The sequence below is a fragment of the Leuciscus leuciscus genome (genome assembly GCF_965113295.1).
Source record: "Leuciscus leuciscus genome assembly, chromosome: 20".
NCBI lineage: Eukaryota > Metazoa > Chordata > Actinopteri > Cypriniformes > Leuciscidae > Leuciscus > Leuciscus leuciscus.
Genome location: NC_138744.1, coordinates 105,603 through 127,241, shown reverse-complemented (window position 1 = coordinate 127,241; position 21,639 = coordinate 105,603). Strand labels below are relative to the sequence as shown.

The window sequence follows — 21,639 nt, the reverse complement described above, 5'->3', positions numbered from 1 at the left end:
TCGCAGAGTCCAAAGGAGGGCTGTTTCCATCATTAAAGACCATACCCACCCCCAGCATAGACTGTTTAAACTTCTACCGTCCGGTCGGAGGTACAGCAGTGTGAGATGCAGAACCTCCAGACTCATGAACTCATTTTATCCATCAGCCATCAGACTTTTAAACAGATAAGCCAGAGTTTAATAACTATAACAACCGCACATCTGTTGCAGTTATTTCTGGTATTATCAAGGAGCTGCACTTAAATTGCACTTTAAAAATTGCACTTTAATATAAATTTGCACATTACATGCACTTTTTAATACTTTTATAGCCTCATTTTTATCTTTATGACATTTTTTTATTTAAAAATTTGCTGTGTGCTGTGCTGTCTGTGTCTTTATTAACGTATTTTGCTGGGCATTCAATGTGGACAGCAAAGAAAGAATTTCATTGTACATGGAAATTCTATTTCCTGATTGTGCATATGACAATAAAAAGCTTTGAATTGAATTGAATTGAATTGAATAAATGCCAGAGTAGAACTGGCCCCCGACTGAGCCTGGGTTCTCCCAAGGTTTTTTTTCTCCATTAGGTCACCTGATGGAGTTTTAGGACACCATTAGGTCACTTGATGGAGTTTTTCGGTTCCTTGCCACTGTTGCCTTTGGCTTGCTCAGTTGGGGATATTTTGGGGATATTTAATTTAATTTTATCAATCAATAAATTCCTCTTGAAACAAACTTTGTTGTATTATTTAAATGTAATACTGTGAAGCTGCTTTGATACAATCTGTATTGTGAAAAGCGCTATACAAATAAACTTGACTTGACTTGACTTGACACCTGCTCTCGCAGACACACACGTCATCAGCGCTTCATGCGATGCAGAGTTAGACAGACGTCAGTCTCCGAGCACCGAAACAGCACCTATAGTTCCTCCTGAACCAACACAACCAGGTTATGCTGCGTTCACACCATAACTGCTGTAGTTTGGAAGAAATGGAAACCAGTGATGTACTCGAAATATACTCGAATTTCTGCATTTCAGTGGCAACACTATCAACAGCGAAATGAATCTGCAGCAGTCAGGTGACACAGGTCAGAGCTCTGTAAGATACTTGTGTTCATTATAATTGTAATGTTATGTGCTTCAATACATAAGGTAGTTTAACGCCGTCTCTCGTCTCGTGACTGTACTCTGCTCTGCACTTCATGTGATTTGGAGGAGGCGTGGCTTTGTAGGAGGAGTGGCTTTGTAGGAGATGTGGCTTTGTAGGAGGAGTGGCTTTGGAGGAGGCGTGGCTTTGGAGGAGGTGTGGCTTTGGAGGAGAAGTGGCTTTGGAGGAGGTGTGGCTTTGCAGGAGGCGTGGCTTTGGATGAGACGTGGCTTTGGATGAGGCGTGGCTTTGGAGGAGGCGTGGCTTTGGAGGAGGAGTGGCTTTGGAGGAGGCGTGGCTTTGGAGGAGGAGTGGCTTTGGAGGAGGAGTGGCTTTGGAGGAGGCGTGGTTTTGGAGACGCTCTGAAGGGAGGGCGGGATCTCATGCTATCAAAGCTAGCTTGCTATTGCTAGCCGGTCTGAAAATTGCCCCCCTTACTTTTAAAGATGGCATCACTCTAACAATAGCATTCAACTCTAAAATGCTTTTAAAATATTATATAGTTTTTTTTTTTATATATCGCAGAACTTTGACTTGGCTGATATAAGCACATATTCAAAGTGCTTAAAAATCGACAGCAAAAGAAAATATTTTTTTGGGACTTTAGCATCAGAAGATGTTCTGACTTCACATGCTGGACAGTTTCTGTTATCATGTATAGTGTGGGACACCACAGTCTTCGCCAATGCTTGTCCAACATAATTATGGTATTGTATTTTTTTGTTATTTGTTGTTTGTTTGGATTTTGCAAAACTACAGATTTCTCATCATTACAGAAACCACAGATTTGTCTCAACACACACCTTACTTATACTTTCACTTGGTCTTGTTTCAACCCACTGGTCAAGTTTTAAATAATTATATTAACTATTAAAATATTTTTATGAACTGGAATCACATTTAAACATAGAATAATAAAAATGCTTTTTTATTTGACACAGTATAAAATGTGCATATTCGTACAATATGTAGTGTAAAAAATACTTGTCTTTCTAAACTAGAATAATTTGTCCAATTGGTAACATGTAAACTGTGAAAAGAAGAGGGCCCAAGACAGAACCTTGAGGTACACCAGAACTGATAGATTTGGTGGAAGATTTGTGCTTTCTGGAATACAACAACTTGTTGCCTCCCTGTCAAATAAGAGGAGAACCAGTCAAAGGCTATACTAGTAATTCCAACACAGTGTGTGTGTATATATATATACTGTATATTTACACGCATATATATAAATTTGTAGTTTCTTCTTTACCAAAGAAATGCTTAATCAGTCCTGAGATCGGCTCGAGACGTCCCTAATTCTGACATTAAAATTGTGTAAAGTTAAGTCCATGAATAATAAATTAGTGGTCACAACTGTACAATACTAATGGTGTAAATTCTGTTGATCCTTTACCAGTCTGTGTAAATAAGAGTTTTTCAAAACTTTAGCACTGAATTAGGTGTTCTCATTACAGATATACTCTGATTGCCTCGCTCGGATACCTCACGCTGTGCCAAGTGAGCAGAGTCTTCATATTCGACTATGGGATCCTGTCCACAGATTTCTCAGGGTAAGGACACTTTTACTCTATTTGTGTGTGTTATTTTGATCAGTAGCAGATGAGTAGCAGCAAAGATGGACATTAGCGGACCTTCTGCAGTTTGAATGCTCTCACCTGTAAACATGGGCACCGAAAACACACGCCGGTTTCACACTAGATGCCAAACGCTCTGATTTCTGTGATGTGCCACTCCCCGAGGCTCGACTTACTTTCTTATCTACCAGTTTGGTCAGTTTTCCTTTGCTGAGGTTTAGTACACACCCTTGGATAAACAAGAGGAGAGATAACATGCTGTCTGTCTGTCAGTGCCTCGGTCACGTCTCTTTTTCTCTTTAAATGTAATTGTAACCAAGTGCCTTGTGTAGACGAGGAGGAGGCCGGAACTGGCTGACGTTCAACGTAAACTGAATGACAAAATAAAACGTAAACCGAAACCAAAACTGCTGCATATGAGCATAAAGGAACCAGCAGCATAAAGTCCTGATCCACTGATGAACACATACAGCCCACCATATTCTTTATTAAATTGATAGTTAATATATTATATTATATATATTTGTTTTATTGACCAGTATCGCTAAAAACGTTACAGACTACTTGTTCCTCTGAGTAAAATCACACAGCTGAGGTCAGCTGACACACACAAAGACCAGTGTCACATTTAGAGGTTGAAGTATCTATACTTAGCAATATTATTTCTTTTTAACTTCTAACACGCTGGATTACACAGTCTAATTGGCTGTAATAGTTTCCTCTAGAGATAAACAGACGTCTCTCCACTCACTGCAGACTAACACCTGCTAGTACACACAAGTGTTTGATTTTGACGTTGTTGTGGACAGAAAACAGACTGTGCTCGGCCTGTGCATATTGAGTTGTCTTGTGTCTGTGGAGAAAAAACCCGATTCATGTAAAAGAAATCCCTCAACTCAGTTTTTAATGGTTTATTTTCACTCACGTTACTGTATTTCTTCACTCAAAGAACTGAACCAGTCAGAGCGGTTACTGAATCTACATCTGAATCACTGCAAATCATCACTACTTTCAGTTTTTCTCTTTCTCTGTGTAACTGCTGACTGTTAGTGTGGATCCGTGAGCCTCGCTGTGAACACTATACATGAGCCTGTACGCTAACTGAAGAAAACTAACCACTCTGCCCATGTAGACCTATATAAACACTGTTTCTCTTCATAATAAATGTGGGGTATTATTTACTTTTTCTCCTCTTGTTTTCAGGCCTTTGATGATAATAACACAGAAGGTCACTACTCTTGCCTTTCAGGTGCATGATGGTGAGAAATCATTGTTGCAATCTTTTGTGAATTTGTTGCTATAAACTGTCATGTCACTGACATCTTAGAAAATAATTCAATTGATAATTTCAGAAAACATGACTCATGTATTTCTGCGTGTTTCAGGGATGAGTCGAAAGCAAGAGGAACTTAAAGACGATCAGAGACGTCTGGCAGTACAGTATGACTTTTTCATTCTCAGCTGTAACTACATCTTACTGGGAAAAATCTGTGCTAAGATGTACAAATATTTGGTGGTTACTCATGGCAGAAAGACAGTGCCTTGCGAAAGTCATCAGTCTACACTCCATTCCCCATAGTGACACCGCAAAAACTATTTGTAATTAGTTTCCAAATTTATTAAAAAGGGAAAAAAAGAAAAATCACATTCAGACTCATAACTCAGGACTTAGTTGAATCACGTTTGACAGCGATTACAACCTGTTTCAACGTGATCAAATGGAAAAAAAAAATTAAGGGCTGAATACTTTTGCAAGCCACTGTAACCCTTGTAACCCTTCAGTAACCTTTATTGAAATTTCATTAACAAATTAAACTTGAAATGTAAATTCAATATCAGCTTGTTTAAAATAATAATAATAATAATAATAATAAACAGGAAATATAGACAGAAAGGCAAATATGAACCAAAGGTCATCCTACTTGCATTTGTTTTGGGAATAGCAGCTTCACCCCACAGAATCAGATCATGTTTGTGACTACAACAGTGATCAGTCAGAGTAAAAACAAAAGATTTTTCAGGGAACACTCCATGTTCTTCTCCACTGACCGCATGTTTTCTCCATCTACAGCTCACGCCCGTCTCTGTTGGAATATCTGAGCTACAATATAAATTTCCTGAGTATCTTGGTGGGCCCTTGCAGTCTCTATAAAGACTACATTGAGTTTATCAAGGGCCAGCGTGTGAGAAGAGTCAGAGACAGCAGTTCACAGCAGATCGACTGGGAGAAAGTGCCTGAGCCGTCGCCTGTGGTGAGACAGATTCATACAAATATTGCTTCAGAAATACAGCTGTTCACACAGGACTCAGTCGAACACACAGAATAAGAGTGATCAGTTCATTAAGAACAGCATGAATTAGGCTTGTGTGTGTGTGCTCAGGGCAGTGAACATGTGAAGGAAAACTTCACCCAACAATGAAACTCATTGGCCATGCCTCATTGTATGGAAATGAGCAGCCTTTGCATTCTGATAAACTCCTTTTGTATTCCAATGAAGCAAGAAAGTCGAATGGGTTTAGAAGGACATGAGCGTGAGTATAAGATGACAGAATATTCATTGCTAGATGAAATATCTATACATGTGTGCTGTGTTTAATTTGTGGCATGTTTATGTGGTGTAATAATGTTGTGAGGATCAAATAATCAATGCTTAGAACGTTATAGGGTGATTAAACATTGCCAGGTTGTCTTGCACATTTCCCAGGACACTTGTTGAGTGTTATTCTGTCTTCTGAGATGTATTCCTGCTGTTCTTCTACAGAGGACTGTGATTAAAAAGCTTCTCGTGTGCGTCTGCTGTCTGCTCTGGTTCTTCATCATCACCAAAGCGTTCCCCATAATGTACAACGTGGACCCGCAGTTTGTCAGCGACGCCTCTTTCGTGACCAGATTGGCCTACGCGTTAATTTCCATCCAGGCTGCCAGACCCAAGTTCTACTTCGCATGGACCCTCGGTAAGCAGACGCGGACAGAAACCTGAGACCGCGTGATTGGCTGAGAGCAGAACGTGTTATGAGTCGACGTTTAAGAACATACTGTTATTTCTTGTCATGTACTGTTGGCAGAAAAATATGGGTCTGTTCCAGAATATACTGCCAAATGGCTGATACCAGGGGTCCTATAGTCATAGAGCACAATGTCACGTCATTTAAAAAAACTAAAATTGTAATAAAGATGAAGCCTGTAATTTCTGCATCACAAAATGGAATTACAAAACTAATGAAGGAAAAAAAAGTTTTCCCTGGTTTTCTGTCATTGGTCGGACAGACAAATGATAGTTCAGTCCAAACCCACGGCATCAGCTGAGGATGTTCTAACAGATTGTTTACACATATTAAGCTACGTTAGGAGATATTGTGAGTTATAGTGTACAGCATAACTGTATGCTATTAAGGATAATCTTTTAAATGTTATTTTGAAAAATTTGTCTCTTGTTTACAAATCCACTAATGAACGATTGGGAATGTGTTAGTGTGTCCTTGCATGATATCTAAAAGGACTAGCGCTGTACAGTAAATGCATGTTGTTTTCCACTTCCAGCGGATGCGGTCCACAATGCAGCGGGGTTTGGAGTCAGTGGTGTGAACGCGAGAGGAGAAGTGTCCTGGGACCTCGTCTCCAACGTTCACATCTGGGAGATTGAGGTTTGTTCACTACTTTTGAACAGGCCATGCAAACAGTGAATTCACTACTGCCTTGTATAATGCCACAGAAGGGCTGTGGATCTCTCAATTATAAAGCAAATCTTTTCTCTGTTTGCAGACAGCAACCAGTTTTAAATCATTTATCGACAACTGGAATATACAGACTGCTCTTTGGCTAAAACGGTTAGTTTTAAATGTTATATTTATATATTAGTCAACTGATCTGTTGCTATTGCATCAGCATTTAAGAATTCAAATTTTAGATGTTTACAAAGATCCTTCTAGTATCTATTGAATCCCACAATAATATTTAAAATATCAGTAAGCTTCATATACATAGAATCATCATTTATTGGGTACTTTCAGGTGGGAGGGGGCTGTCCCGATCCCTAACCCCTAAATTCCAACTTGTGAAAATGATATTGAAATGGGTTTTTTTCTGTTTTTTCCATTGTTTTTTTGTTTTTTTAATATCATTTTGATTTATTTTAAAAAGTGAAGTAAAAAAAAAAACATTTATTTTATTTTTATTTTTAAATCATGAAACTTTATGTAAATTTTTTTTTATTATTATTATTATTTTTTAATTATCATCTTTGAACTAGGCTCTTAAGTGTCTAAAATTGTCACTACCGAAACAGTCACTACTGAAACATGTGGGGAAGTTTCGGTTGTGACATCATGTTTACTGGAAATACCAGTAAGGTTAGGTATACCCTAGCCCATACTGGAATTCCTGGAAAAGGCAAGACAGCACCCAACAGGCCGATTATGGGTGGATTGCTTTATCACTCCAACCTTAATAGTCCATAGATTCTGGCGAGCAGAGAGGGAGGGTGACTGGCTGCTGCAACAACACTGTCTTGAAGAGATGCTACCCTATTCTTTAGCTGCTGGTCATCACCACTGTGCTAGATGGATCACTTTTACGTGAAATGCAGCACCTTCCTTCTATTGCAAAAGATGACCTTCTTGCCGGAAGTCATGTGTGCCGCCATTCAGATGGTGCACCTGCAGTGTGTTTGGGGAGCAGACATACATCTGGCAAGGCAAGGGAGCAGGGAGCAGGGGGCATGAAGTGTGTTTCAACCAACCCTGAGCAGGTTGCCGTTTGGATCCAATCATTTGGCATATGTTCACATCTCTCTCAGTCATTGGATGACATGTACAGTGATACAGTAGCATCAGAGAAGATTGTGTCCAACAGACACAAAGAGGAGGGTGAAGCACGATGGGAGTTGGATGCTGAGGACAGCTCTAAAATTGTGGGAAAAAATGCTGTGGGAAAACACAAATCCACTCATGACAGAGAGCACTTTGCTCTACCACATCATAAATGGACAGGTGGCTGATGAAAAAGTGAATGTGCAAGATGCGCTAAAGATTGGCCAGGCTATGTGTGAAAAGTTTTTTTCATCACTTCCGGAGGCATTTCATGCACCCCTAACAAGGTAGTGACTATGAAGTTCCAGAAAAAGGGAATGAAGGTCAGTGGGAAGGTTGTTTGTGACCTTGAGTCATTATTTGCTTGACTGTTGGTGGTGGGAGGCCAGAGAACAATGGAGCTCTCTTCTCTCTTCAAATATGAGCTTAGCCCAGTCCCCTTGTCTATCATTGATGACAATGGATGCCTCCGAAAGGGCAATAAGTCAGTGCTTGTCCAGCAGCTCGGAATTCCAGTCTGCAATCCCCAGCCACCAGATGTTGTCATTGTGGATGCATCCCAGCTCAGTTATCACGTGGTTTGGCCATCGTCTGGGACAGTGGCAGATCTTGCAGCCAGCATGGGACGTCGGCTTAAATGTTACGACACCCAAACATTTGTCATCTTTGACAGATATTTGCAGGTGTCTGCCAAGGACCATGAGAGACATAGAAGAGCAGGAGAGAGCTCCACAGAGTACAAGCTCTCATCGACTACACCTCTACCTAGTCGAGACAAAGTCTTGAAAAACAAGCACAACAAACAAAGGCTGAGTGAACTCCTGTGCACTTTCAGGAAGTAAGATCATGATTGTCAGTAAATCTGACAGCATTGACACTCATGATGAGGCCGATATATCACTTATATCTTACATGTTAGATGCTGTCAGACATGTGGCTTCAACTGTTCACATTCTCAGTGATGACACAGATGTCTTTGTGCTTATGGTTTATTGTTGTTGGAAGGCTGGTATCACAACTAACCTACAGATGGAAAATGGAATGGCACTATTCTCAGCATAAATGCAACTGCAGAGAATCTGGGTGACCAATGTGGTTCCATTCTGGCCATGCATGCTCTTTCGGGATGTGATACCACCTCATATCCTGTCGGGAAGGGGAAGGTGTCTGCACTCAAGGCCACGAGAGTCGTACCTGGTAAGCTTTTCCACTGTGTTGGAGAGGCAGAAGCCACAGATTTACAGATCACAAAAGCAACGAGGGCTTTCTTTCTGGCTCTGTACAATTCTTTCCCGGCTCTGTACCGGGATGCAGCCTGGTTTGAAATTTACCGAAATCGCAAAAGGCCTCCAGCACTGAAGACACTACCTCCTACAGAGCGCAATATGTGCCTTCATGGAAGACGTACCCACCTACAGACCAGCCTGATCCACCGGCTGTGGATATCACCTTGTTTGGATGGGACAAGAAGATGGGCCTAAAAGAAGGAGAGGAACTGACTATGCCCACCCAGGATTCAAGTCCATTTGCTCCTCCTGCTTTGTTAGATGTTGTCAGCTGTGGTTGCAAAGCTGGGTTGAAACCTTACACATCAGCAAAGAGCAGCTGTGCAGCTGGTAACCAGTGGGTGCCTTGTGTGGTGCGGAGGTGAGGCCCTCTTGGTTAGCCTTGCATCTGGCGGACTGACCCGGGTTGCCCAGACTCAGTTTTAACTCTTGCATCTGGCGGAGTTTTAACTGGGTCCTCGTTGGATCTTGCGACTTGCGTACCAACCTGGGCAGCCCTCTGCCATTCGGGCATGGCCCTAGCGACTTGCGGGGCCTGTCTGTAATAAAATTCTGTAATGTGATGTGGTCGCAAAACATTACTGTCACACTGTCACTGCCGGAAATGTGCCGTCACGACCGAAACATGGATGTTCTGTCTAAAATAAAGTATATTGAATTATCAACTAAGTGTTTGGTTCAATGTATATTCAAACTACTGAATCCTCAACTTTGAAATCAGTATGATTAACTTAATGCCTTTTACAAAGAAAGATACATTACACTTGAAATATTGTTAAAATTGTAATTGTTATTGGTTTACCTATGAAAACTTTTTTTTATAGCAAAAAGGTAGATGTAAACAAAATATTAATAGGTCAATATAAGCCTTATTATTAAATTATTTATTTTTGTGTTTCATTAGTGACAAATTTGGGAAGAGGAAAAATATTCCAAAACTTTCTGCTAATATAATATGATAATTAACTGCATAATTACTAGAAATGTGTACTTTGGATATTAAACAATTTGCACACTTACAAAATTTGTGGAGAAAGACAAAAACAATTCAAGACGTTTCCAACTCTGACTTTGAACCAATTCTGTAGAATGGCCCATATGGGTATGTTTTAATTATCTCATGTATGTGTGTTAACACATGTCAGTTCAGTGCCATATCTCACATGCTTTCATCTGTTATGCTCCAGTGTATGTTATGATCGAGCTCCGTTTCACCGCATGCCCCTCACATTCGTGCTGTCAGCGATCTGGCATGGAGTTTACCCCGGATACTACTTTACATTCATCACTGCTATACCCATCACCTTAGCAGCTCGCACTGTGAGTCACACACACACACACACACACACACACACACACACACACACACACACACACACACACAAATAAATCCAGGTTTATTAGGCTGCTGTCACTTTAAGACCTCACACTGCTGAACGAAGCGTATCTGACAAGCATCCCATTTTCTCACAATTCTTTACGTTCATTTAAGACTGTAACTAATTTAGGTGTACTGTGCTAACAAGAATACTCGACAAAAACATTAATTGAATATTCAACATGTGGCCTTTCTGAAATCTTACCAGATAAATCATCAAAATAAAAAGGATTAAAAAAATCCCTTGATTTATAATCCCTTGAAATAAAAATAAATAAATAAACTTTTTTTTTTTTAGCTTTGTCAGTTAAAGTTTAGTCAGCGTAATTTTCCATTTCCCCACACATTTATATAAATCCCTTTATTGCTCATCATTCTCTGCCATACCTGCCACTCACTCACTATTGCCTTATGTTTGGGTTTGATGTAATCAGGTGCGCAGAAACTTCCGGGAGTATTTCTTGTCTTCTCGCCAGCTCAAGATCTGCTATGATGTCGTGACCTGGGCTGCCACTCAGATGACCATCTGCTACACTGTAATGCCTTTCCTTCTGCTGGCCATCAAACCCACCATGCAGTATTACAGGTAAAGTCTCAGTTATGCAATTTGTGTAGTCAGACATTTGGCATAAAATCTGGTCCATATTGCAGCTTGTTCTGGTCAAGAACTGCCCATGAAGAAGGGTGTTATCTAGCCAACATTTAAAATTAGTTCTGTCAGGACCACTATCGTCACAGATGATTGACAATTAGCATACAGTTTGGATTGGCGGTATGGTTCTGTTCTGGGCTAGCATGGCTAAGAGCAGGCAGAGCAGCAATAACCCCACTTAGGGTAAACAGAACAGAACCAACATAAAGGTATTGCAGATATAATTACATTTTTTTTCGATTGCTTAAACACATTTCTTGAAACTATGCCTCGTATTCTCAAAACTGTAAACACAAATCCAAAACGTCTCACCCAGTTCCCCAGACATCCTATGTTCAGGTCAAAATGAAGCTCTACACTCAAAACCATTCACTCTTGCTGAAAAACCAAACTTTGCCATCAGACATCACACACAAGCCCTCACAAACACACACACTACAACAGTCTTAAGCCCCTTTCACACAGAGATTCCGGAAAATACACGGATAAAGTGACCCGGGATTTGACCCGGGTTCGTTTGATTTTGGTTCATTCACACTGCCAGTGATTTTCCGGAATCAGAGAGTGCGTTCACACACAACCCGTAAAAATGCCGTAAAGACACGTGACATCGATGTGACTTGTAATCTCAGCACCGTCTTAAGTTTGCTTATGAGCTGCGATCTCTCTCTCGAGAAACCACGCTTGTGCATTTTTTTCTCTGATTCGATCATAAAATTGCGCTTTACATACCGTTTCACAGCTGGCGAACGATCCCGCGCTTCAGCGTCATCACTACGACACGGCATTATTACGGCTTTTGTTCACACAGCGCGCGTTCCGGGACTGAACACGGCAATGTTACTAGGTCCCGACTCGGCATCGATCCTGGCATAAATCCCGGGTCGAGTTTGCGTTCACACAGAAGGCGCTCTGGCAATTTGCCGGGTTCAAAGCGCTGTGTGAAAGGGGCTTTACACAGTGGTGCAATACATTCAAAACAACATTTCCAAAACTGGTAAGTTATGTTGCTTGTGGTTCCCCCCCTCACAAACCTTTTCACATGATGAACACAAAAGACACAACCAATGGATATACTGGCACATTTTTTTATTCCTTAATGTACTGTACAGTACAATACACCAAACAAACAAACAAATAAATACTCTGCCCCAGCATCCCATCTTTGGTCTGGGTCAGGCCAGAGGATCTCGTCCACATCACAGGCTATAATGGCCCTAGCCAGCGGGGGGTAAAATCCTCTTGCATTCCTGTTCCCCGCTGGCACGCATCAACTGAAACATCTAGGCAGGCTTCTTCCATTTCATCGTCTCTGTGTCCTAGAAAAAGAGAAGTACTGATTACTGTAACTGTAACTGTAACACATCCTTGTTATTGCATTTGACGCATTTCTTTCAATTACAGTAGTATAGAGCTACAGCTACAGTACGTGGATGTGTTGCAACAGCACAGTAACTGCACTCAACAGTTACAGTAGAGAGCAGTCTGAAGCACATCTACTGTACCTGTTCTTCTCCATGAAGGTTCTTATGATCGAGGCGAGGGTGAAGCGACTCAAGTTTGGCTGTACTCGTTGCCCAGACTCCCTCAGTCATACCATGGACAAAGACATGGGCAACTAGAGTGGCACTGCTTGTCTCTTTGGCCTTGCCCTTCACCTTTCTCCTCCTCCTCCACTCCAGTGTCCACAACCACTTCCTTCATGTCTTTCTGGATCCATTGTTCCAAAACCCACTGAACTGACTCTGGCCCATTTATCTATCTATTGAAGGCTCTGATTGGTGTGTGATCAATTTTGACTCTTAGTGTTTCCACTTAATTGTGTCTAACTGAGCTGAAGCTGTGCTGACTTGAGTGAACAATATTGAATGCTAGTGCTTTATACATGACAACATGGTCTAGGCAATGAGAAATGAAGGGATTTGTGTGTAGAGTTTTGCAGTGACAGTTCAACAAATCTGACTCATGTGTCAAAAGTGTTTAAAGTTTAGGGAAATGGATGTGCTTTTTGATAAATGGCGTTATGGTTTTGAAATTTTAGTTCAAAAGCCTGGTTATAGTATTTAAAGGGATAGTTCACTTTGAAATTAATTTTTGGTATGTTTTAGCTTACCTCAAGGGCATCCAAGATGTAGGTGTCTTTTTTTCCGCAGTAGTTTCAATTTTGATATTTTTAGGTCAAACCGTTCTTGTCTGACAGTCATATAATGCAGGTCTATGGTCATTATCTCAAAACACAAGCACAGAGTCCAAATTAAAACAATTCCCCGTCGTCCAAATTAAACAATTCCCCATCGTAAGTACACATTGATGGCCTAAGACATGAAACGAGTGGTTTGTGTGAGAAAACGAATTTAATTTGGACTCTGTGCTTGTGTTTTGATTTAATGACCATAGACCTGCATTATATGACTGACAGACAAGAACTGTTTGACCTAAAAATATCAAAATTGAAACTACTGCGGAAAAAAAGACACCTACATCTTGGATGCCCTTGAGGTAAAACATACCAAAAATGTATTTCAAAGTGAACTATCCCTTTAAGCAATCGAGAAAAACTGTAATGTTCAATATTTAACATACAACATAATTCAAGAAAAAATTTGAAGATGAATATCAGAAGGCCAAGTCCTCACTGGATGAGAGGAGGAGCTGGGGATGGAGGAGGGTAATTAGCTCCTGAGTAACACGATAAAGCTGCTGATAATACTGAACGGACCTTATATTGGGATGCTGTGATAGGCTTATATTCCTATAGGTAGACGTGGATCAGCTGAGAGTCAGCTGATGTAAACTTGACTTATGTGATCTGCCAGAACTAATGCTATGCTTGATTTTTTTTAATGCAAGTTTTAGGGGTGGGTAAATCTGAAATCGTACCACAATAAAAGTGTGGAATGCAATAATGTCTTTTGAATAATTGTGCAGTAGTCCCAATAAACAATTCTACAGATGACACGGGTAACTGTTTGTAGACTTTGTGTTCCACATTTCCATCGATGCAGAAGTAATAAGTACGGTTGCTTGGTTTCTGTTTTTGGATTGTCACCCTGGGAAGCTTCGCCGGCCACACAACAGCAGTACTTTAAACATCAATTGATTTAAACACCTCTGTTGCAATTAGCTCAAAGGAAAATATATATGATTATTATTAATTTTAATTATGTATGTATAGGCCCAGATTAAGAAAACATGGGGCTATAGCAAACCCACGGGACCCTTCATCTTAGTGCCACAACATTTTCTTCCACAGGAGTAAAAAATTATTATTATTTCTTTTTTCTTTTTTATAAATGATAAATGAAAATGCTTTGTTTAAATGAGCGAGTAGATGGCTGAGGTGCCTGAGCACCAGGTCCCTGTGTTCACACAACAAATCTCGATACTGAGCTAGAATGAGCCAGTCGTCGAGATAGTTGAGAATACTGATACCTACTTCCCTTAACGGGGCAGCCTCCTCAACTTTGGTAAAGACGCTGGGAGACAGGGACAGCCCAAAGGGGAGAACCTTGTCCTCAAAAGCAAACCAAAGAAACGGTCTGTGTCCTTCAGGTTGATTGCTGCGAACCAATCTTGAGGGCGAACGCATGTGAGAATGCCCTTCTGCGTTAACATCTTGAACAGAAGCTTGTGCAGGGCCCGATTCAAGACTCGCAGATCCAAGATCAGGCATAACCCACCGCCCTTCTTGGGTAAGATGAAGTAAGGGCTGTAAACCCTGACCTCATCTCGGCTAGAGGGACAGGCTCTATTGTGTCCTTCTCCAATAGGACTGCAATCTCCGCTCACAAGACAGGGGCATCTTTGCCTGTCACAGAGGTAAATAGGACTCCGCTTAATCTGGGGTACACCTGGCGAACTGAATCACATAGCTGAGTCTGACAGTCTGAATGAGCCAGCGGGAGGGGCTGGGAAGCTCTAGCCAGGCTCTGTGAGAGCACCACCAGAGGGACAACGAGGAGGAGCACTGGGGCTCATCCCGGGAAGCATAGCATGCTAAAGTAGAGGCAGTGTGTGGTGTGACACTTACCAGGCTCTGAGGAACCCTAGAGAACTAGAGATGCGTGAGGAAGAAGCGCGTCCTGGGAATGTGACCTGGCCTGTGGTGAAAGTGCAGCGTCGCTCAGTGCCCGACAGCAGCCAGAGACTGAGGAAACTGTTGTTTTATTGAAAATAAATGGAACTATCCTTCTGGTCACGAAAAGGTCTCCTCTCCAAGTCTGATGTTAAGTTGATGTGAGTTGGTCTGGCCCGGCAAAAGAGCTCCCACTGTAACCCTCAGGTCTCCCTGAGTGCCAGCCATCGCAGCCCAGTGCAGAGGAACCGGCTGGGTAGCACTAGAGTAGTCCCACCGTTCACGAGGAAGGAGAGTCGCGATGCCGCCAAGGTCATATTCTCACAATGAGGACATGAACCATCCACGGACGCCGTCTCAGCATGCTCGTGGCCCAGCCATGTATGACAGCGATCGACAGTGATAACAAGTAATAATAACAACATATTAAGTGTATATGATTATATTTGTTCAAATCATAAATGGTTGCTGCCTTATTTGGACGATACTTGTCCCTGTCCCTAAAGCCCTCACCTACACTGTCCCCTAAGCCTACCTGATCAACACTTAATTCCCACTATTAAACACCCGTTAGGTAGCCTGGATGCCAGCCGAACTTAGCCCCGCCAGAGCTGTTCGGACCAATCAAATTGTTTGGGCGGGCTTTATACGATGATGGACAGATAATCAACAGTAATGTAATTATCCACTTCACCAAAGAGCGCTTGGGTTGAATTCGATTTGTTTGCTGTATTGTCGAGTTCTAATCCTAAATGGAGAACTTGTTTCTTGTCTCACTTGTCTCAAAAATGATGATCGTGTTGGTAAGTACTCCGTGTATCTTTAAATTATTTTACAACACTGGCAAAGATCGTTTACACTCATCTTCTTCTTCTACTTCTTCCAGTTGGGTTCTGGTGACAACTATGCTCTGATTGGTTGTAGGTCTATCCAATTGAGTGCAGAGGCATTTTCTTTCCTGGTTCGGTTGAAACACGCCCCATAATCGCAGCCCAGTGGAGCAGACTCATATTCTGACCCTAACATTCTGACTAGAATCTGAGTATGATGACGTCAGGCTACCCGTTAGGCACTTTATTTCTTTATTACTTTTCAAATATTTTATTTAAAATAAACTTCTCTTCAAGCTGAAATGTCATGGGAAAGAGAGAATGAGTTTAGAAGAAGGCATAATCAAACTCCACACCACTGATCCTGCTAACAGGTTTTCTTGTAGTTCTGTCTGCCTCGATCAGCCAGTGGTGGGCGGAGTTAATGTAAATAGCCTCTGCCAACTAGGCGGGTGATTTGCACTGGTATAAATTAAGTTTATCAGCGCATTTGGAGGGATTTGCTTTTCTATTTTTCTATGTGGAAAATGTGTTTCTCAACATTTCTCCAGAGAGACATAACCTTCAAAGTGCAAAAATATCTAAATTCATGTTTATTTTAGGGCATAATGTGACCATCTTGTATTCTCTTTTTTTGTTGTTGGATGATATCCCTTTCTGGATGTTGTTTGTGCTGGTAATGTTTATCTCATGGTTTTTTCTCTGTCCTTCAGATCGATGTACTTTCATGTGCATGTCATCAGTATTCTGGCTGTGATCCTCTTACCCAGCAAACCCAGGAGCTTCAAGCCTGAAAGACTTGACCGGCATTCGAACAATAATGTGAAGGAGTACTGAACCCTTCTGGTGTGTGTGTGTGTGTGTGTGTGTGTGTGTGTGTGTGTGTGTGTGTGTGTGTGTGTGTGTGTGTGTGTGTGTGGACTGAGAGAGCAGAGGCACTGACAGACAAAGGCTACTTTGTGTGAACAAAATTAAAAAAGAGCTGGTCTGGGTATTCATTTGCTCACAGGCCAGCGCTGAGCCGTACACAAGCACACACACACACACACACACACACACCACACCAGAGACACACTCTATTCAAACTAAAGCCAGCTGGAGAACGAATAAGGGAACACACAGTTTGAGTAGTGCTGTACTCACTATGAGGCAAATATGTGACACCTTTACTAAGTAAATTAAATGCTGCCCATTTTAATGGTCTTTTAAAATAGTTTAACACAATTTTTCCTAATTTATTTTGGATATAACTGCATGATCACTTTATACTGATGCCGAGAGAGAATTGTTTGATTTGTTTTTCTTTTTTTTTTTAAATGAAGTGAATTGATATTTTATACTAATGTATAAATAATAATGTCTTTAATAATATCTTAGTTATGTGGGGTTAAGATGTCCATTTTCAGTAAAAATTACTGTGTAGTAAATATATAAAGGCTATGAATAATAAATAATAAATACTCCTGCAAATATTAACTGAAGAATAGTCAAATTAGAATGACATGTTGTGGAAGGTGAGGCCTAAATAAAGAGGTTTGTGAATGAAGTAATGAGCATTGAATGTGTACACTGCCTAGATTTACTAACTAGAATTTCTGGAAACTTAGACTATATTTAGACTCTAAGCAAGGTCACGGTTAGGCAGGTTTTCACTGCACAACCAGAGATGGGCATAAATAAAAATACTGTGTGGAAAAATGTATTTAAATACAAATACAAAATACTGTGTGAAAAAAATGTATTTAAATACAAATACAGTATTTTGTATTTTGAAAATACACAAAATACATGTGGAATTGGCCATCCAGTGCAGGTATAGGTCACAGTGAATGAAGAAACTACACAGGCCTACTGACTTTTCATTCCTAACCTCATCTCTGCCCTTTCTGTCCTTTCTTTCTTTCTTTCTTTCTTTCTTTCTTTCTTTCTTTCTTTCTTTCTTTCAGGCAATTACAAATAAACTTATGCAAAATAGCAGCCATTTATATACTTATTTCTGGTTACAATGTAGTCTATTACTTGTGGGGAACACTATTAAAAAATGAATACTGTATGTAAAACTGTGGGAACCTTTTCTGCTATCTAGCAAAGAATATGGATGGGCGATATGACCAAAATCTCAATTTTACTTCACAGTAACAATATCATGGTTTCACAATTCTCAATATCAGTTTTGATTCCACAGCATAAACTGAATTTCAAACTGTTTTGAGTATTTTTATTTATTTATTTTTTTTCAGGTAGTCCAATGCTTTTTAAGTAATTTTATGTGTATTTTATGTAAAGTTTATTTGTTTCTATAAGTTTATTAAATGAGAAAGTGTACCTAAAATTTAAAATTAGGATTAATTTAGATTAATTTGACACTATTTACCCCTTTTTTGTTATAATTTTTTATGTACAATAAAACTAAAAGCTGAAGATGTCACGTATCATTCATCAGTGCTTCTTTTTCCACTCCAACGTTCCAATAATTCCTGCCCACTAAAAGCTGCACGGATACATTTGCTTACCCCACAAATAGGCCCATCTATGTAAAGATTTGAAAAAGTTCCATCAATTCAAACTTTAAATCATCACTATGATATGTAGTGTCATATCACCCAGCCCTAACATGCAGTAGGCTAATGCTTTAAACACATTTGACAAGCTAGTTGATAAAAAAATCAACAACCGGTCAAGACTGATTGGCTACGCTATTTTCCCACTTGTCTGTGCTCTTTTATTCTTTCATGTTAACTGAAGTGAATAATGCACAATTTTAACTTTAATCAACAAGTAGAATTGATCATGACATTCTCACCTTATTCCAAAAAAAAAAAATCGCTGATCCAATGCTGAGCTAGTGAATGTCTGAACTTTGATGCACAAAATCAGTACCCCGATAAAGAGGTTGACTGGCAAAAAGTATTTTATGTATTTTGAAAATACAAAAATACTCATCTTAAATGTATTTAAATACAAATTACATTTGATTTTTCCAAAGGCTTTAAAATACAAAATAGTATTTTGTATTTCAAATACGTATTTTAAATACATGTATCTGAAATACTGCCCATCCCTGTGCACAACACCAGGAGGATCAGGCCTCTGCAGAACAACCACAACACCAGGAGGATCAGGCCTGTGCAGAACCACTTCAACACCAGGAGGATCAGGCCTGTGCAGAACCATTTCAACACCAGGAGGATCAGGCCTGTGCAGAACCACTTCAACACCAGGAGGATCAGGCCTGTGGAGAACAACCTCAACACTAGGAGGATCAGGCCTGTGCAGAACAACCTCAACACCAGGAGGATCAGGCCTGTGTAGAACCACTTCAACACCAGGAGGATCAGGCCTGTGCAGAACCACTTCAACACCAGGAGGATCAGGCCTGTGGAGAACAACCTCAACACCAGGAGGATCAGGCCTGTGCAGAACCACTTCAACACCAGAAGGATCAGGCCTGTGCAGAACAACCTCAACACCAGGAGGATCAGGCCTGTGCAGAACCACTTCAACACCAGGAGGATCAGGCCTGTGCAGAACCACTTCAACACCAATAGCATCAGGCCTGTGGAGAACAACCTCAACACCAGGAGGATCAGGCCTGTGCAGAACCACTTCAACACCAGGAGGATCAGGCCTGTGCAGAACCACTTCAACACCAGGAGGATCAGGCCTGTGCAGAACAACCTCAACACCAGGAGGATCAGGCCTGTGCAGAACCACTTCAACACCAGGAGGATCAGGCCTGTGCAGAACAACTTCTTATCCAGGAGGATCAGGCCTGTGCAGAACCACTTCAACACCAGGAGGATCAGGCCTGTGCAGAACCACTTCAACACCAGGAGGATCAGGCCTGTGCAGAACAACCTCAACACCAGGAGGATCAGGCCTGTGCAGAACCACTTCTTATCCAGGAGGATCAGGCCTGTGCAGAACAACTTCTTATCCAGGAGGATCAGGCCTGTGCAGAACAACTTCAACACCAGGAGGATCAGGCCTGTGCAGAACCACTTCAACACCAGGACCTGGCCATTTCTAGACTGGACTTCCATCATGTGTACTCAGATGATCTGGTCTTCAATGAGCCAGAGAGTGTTCGAGAAACAGCTGAAACTCATCTCTCAGTCCTGCAATCCTATAATATCATTACAGATCACACTGTACAACATGGATCTCATAAACTTGAGATTGTATAGTCAGTATAGAAGAATAAAACATCATCAGCATCTGCTAGTGGTGAACAAATAGAGCAAGATGAATCGCACTTTGGCAATTGTGGTGTTTATGTGTGCTGAAAAAAAGAGGAAGAAGCGAAAGAGGAGAACATGGACGATTATGGACCAACTTGGCACGCATTTTGCAAATGGAGCTTGAGGTGAGTCTTTAAGTTTTAGTGTCATGACGCGTTGATCAATACACAATTTCATGTTGCATTTTTATTGGCTGGTCAGTAGACCAAGGTCGTAGCAGCAAACACACTGAGATGATCATGCTAAACTTCTGTCACTGTCAGATTATTATCACAGGCTATCTTTGGTCGCAAAACCGTGACAACGGCTGTCATTGAACCTCACTCACTGATGCAGGACCACCGTTTAGGAGCCAGGACCACAGAAATCACCAGGATTGCTCATCTTTCCACATCATACAGTGTGTAGCGGCAAGACGCAGTGGAAGCAAACGGGAACAGAGCAAGAGAGAAAACGAGACTAAAGCAGAACATACATGTTACAGTCTGGACGTTTTATTGGTCATTCCAAAACTTAAGTTTTTTAGGGAAATGTTCTTGTATATTTAGAATCTTTGTCTTGCTGAATGACCCAACTGTGCTTGAGCTCCACGGCCTGATCACAGACACACCAGCACACCCTGCTTACCAAGACACATGATTTCCAACACTCGGTAGTTAGCATTTTGCTCATATGTTTGCCCAAAGTGAATTAACTGTAGACTAATGCTGCGTTCACACCGGACGCGAATAGCGCGTCAAATTCGCGCCTGCCGCGTCTAGTTTGACGCTTGACCACTTTGTGTTAATTCGCGTGTCTAACGCGCGTAAAAACAAAAGTTTGAAGCGAAATTTACGCGCGTCAGAGGTGAAAGTTTTGGCGGCCATCTTTTTTAGATGTTTATCGAGCATTAGCGTTAGCATTAATCGAGAGAGTCACCGCTCGTATATGCTCTGGAGAGCAGAAACAGCTGCGTAGGGGACATCGTCGCTGTACTCGGATCCACCAGACCCTCCGGAGGGTTTCAGGAGTTTCACAATTTGCTCCAGGAGCTAGGTTTGGTGGACCTAACGGTGAGGACGCTGACGAGGACAGCGTAGGCCGTATAAGGCCTCGGCCTCGAGTGGTCGCTGCCTGTCGAGCCCGCGCTCTACAGCCCGGTGCGAGGTTCACCCTCGCCCGCACCCACCTAATCTGTCATTTATTTTTGTTTTGATAATAAATGGAGCCAGCCTCCAAAAGTGAAACCTGTCCTGTGATTTTTGTTTTTATACACTAAATTGTGTTTGTTGTCTTTACATTAGAATAATAATGTTTCATATAATCTAGAATAGATATGGAATAAATAGCATTCAATACAAAATGAGTATCTCTCATATATTGAAATCGAGTTTTTATGTGAAAGATTTGCTTTGTTGTGCATTTTAGTCATATTACAAAATAATTTATTGAGGCCAAACATAAAATAACATTATAAACTGTCACTTCACCACGTGACAGCAGCAAGCAGGCTCCTGATTGGTTAACGCGGCGCGAATTCACGCAGAAGTTCAGATTTTTCAACTCGGGCGGCAGACGCGAATTCGCATCAAACCCGTGAATGCACAAATAGCAATAATAAAATCATTCGCGCGTAACGCGCTTAAAGCCTTGTTTATACTCGACGCAGCCGCAAG

At 41.1% G+C, this 21,639-nt stretch overlaps 2 protein-coding genes across 4 annotated transcripts in view; one reads left to right on the top strand and one right to left on the bottom strand.

Annotated features, from left to right (window-relative positions):
• Positions 1–17,289, top strand: part of mboat1 (membrane bound O-acyltransferase domain containing 1) — a 34,665-nt gene extending 17,376 nt beyond the window's left edge. Inside the window, exons 4-13 of the mRNA XM_082150754.1 lie at positions 2,594–2,689; positions 3,917–3,972; positions 4,099–4,153; positions 4,785–4,965; positions 5,476–5,668; positions 6,255–6,358; positions 6,477–6,541; positions 9,996–10,128; positions 10,621–10,772; positions 16,457–17,289. Coding sequence (XP_082006880.1) covers positions 2,594–2,689; positions 3,917–3,972; positions 4,099–4,153; positions 4,785–4,965; positions 5,476–5,668; positions 6,255–6,358; positions 6,477–6,541; positions 9,996–10,128; positions 10,621–10,772; positions 16,457–16,580 — 1,159 coding nt within the window. The 3' untranslated portion in view covers positions 16,581–17,289. The remainder of the gene's footprint in view (positions 1–2,593; positions 2,690–3,916; positions 3,973–4,098; positions 4,154–4,784; positions 4,966–5,475; positions 5,669–6,254; positions 6,359–6,476; positions 6,542–9,995; positions 10,129–10,620; positions 10,773–16,456) is intronic.
• LOC309484462 (uncharacterized protein) lies at positions 17,037–19,791 on the bottom strand. Of its 3 annotated transcripts, none has more exons than XM_082150814.1 (2): positions 18,816–19,791; positions 17,037–17,404 (listed from the first exon to the last, which is right to left on the bottom strand). In XM_082150814.1, the coding sequence occupies exons 1-2, from the start codon at positions 19,787–19,789 to the stop codon at positions 17,365–17,367; spliced, it is 1,014 nt and encodes a 337-aa protein (XP_082006940.1). In that variant the 5' UTR covers positions 19,790–19,791; the 3' UTR covers positions 17,037–17,364. The 3 variants fall into 3 exon arrangements, with proteins under 3 accessions (XP_082006940.1, XP_082006941.1, XP_082006942.1); XM_082150815.1 differs by having other exon boundaries at positions 17,037–17,395; positions 18,843–19,791; XM_082150816.1 differs by having other exon boundaries at positions 17,037–17,395; positions 18,879–19,791.
• Between the last annotated feature and the right edge of the window lie 1,848 nt (positions 19,792–21,639).

Excerpts from the sequence above, each read along its gene's own strand:
- LOC309484462 (XM_082150814.1), bottom strand. The coding sequence starts at position 19,789 with ATGATGGAAGTCCAGTCTAGAAATGGCCAGGTCCTGGTGTTGAAGTGG. Across the intron at positions 17,405-18,815 it reads AGAGGCCTGATCCTCCTGGT|GTTGTGCAGTGAAAACCTGC; the intron begins GTTGTGCACAGG and ends TGCCCATCTCTG.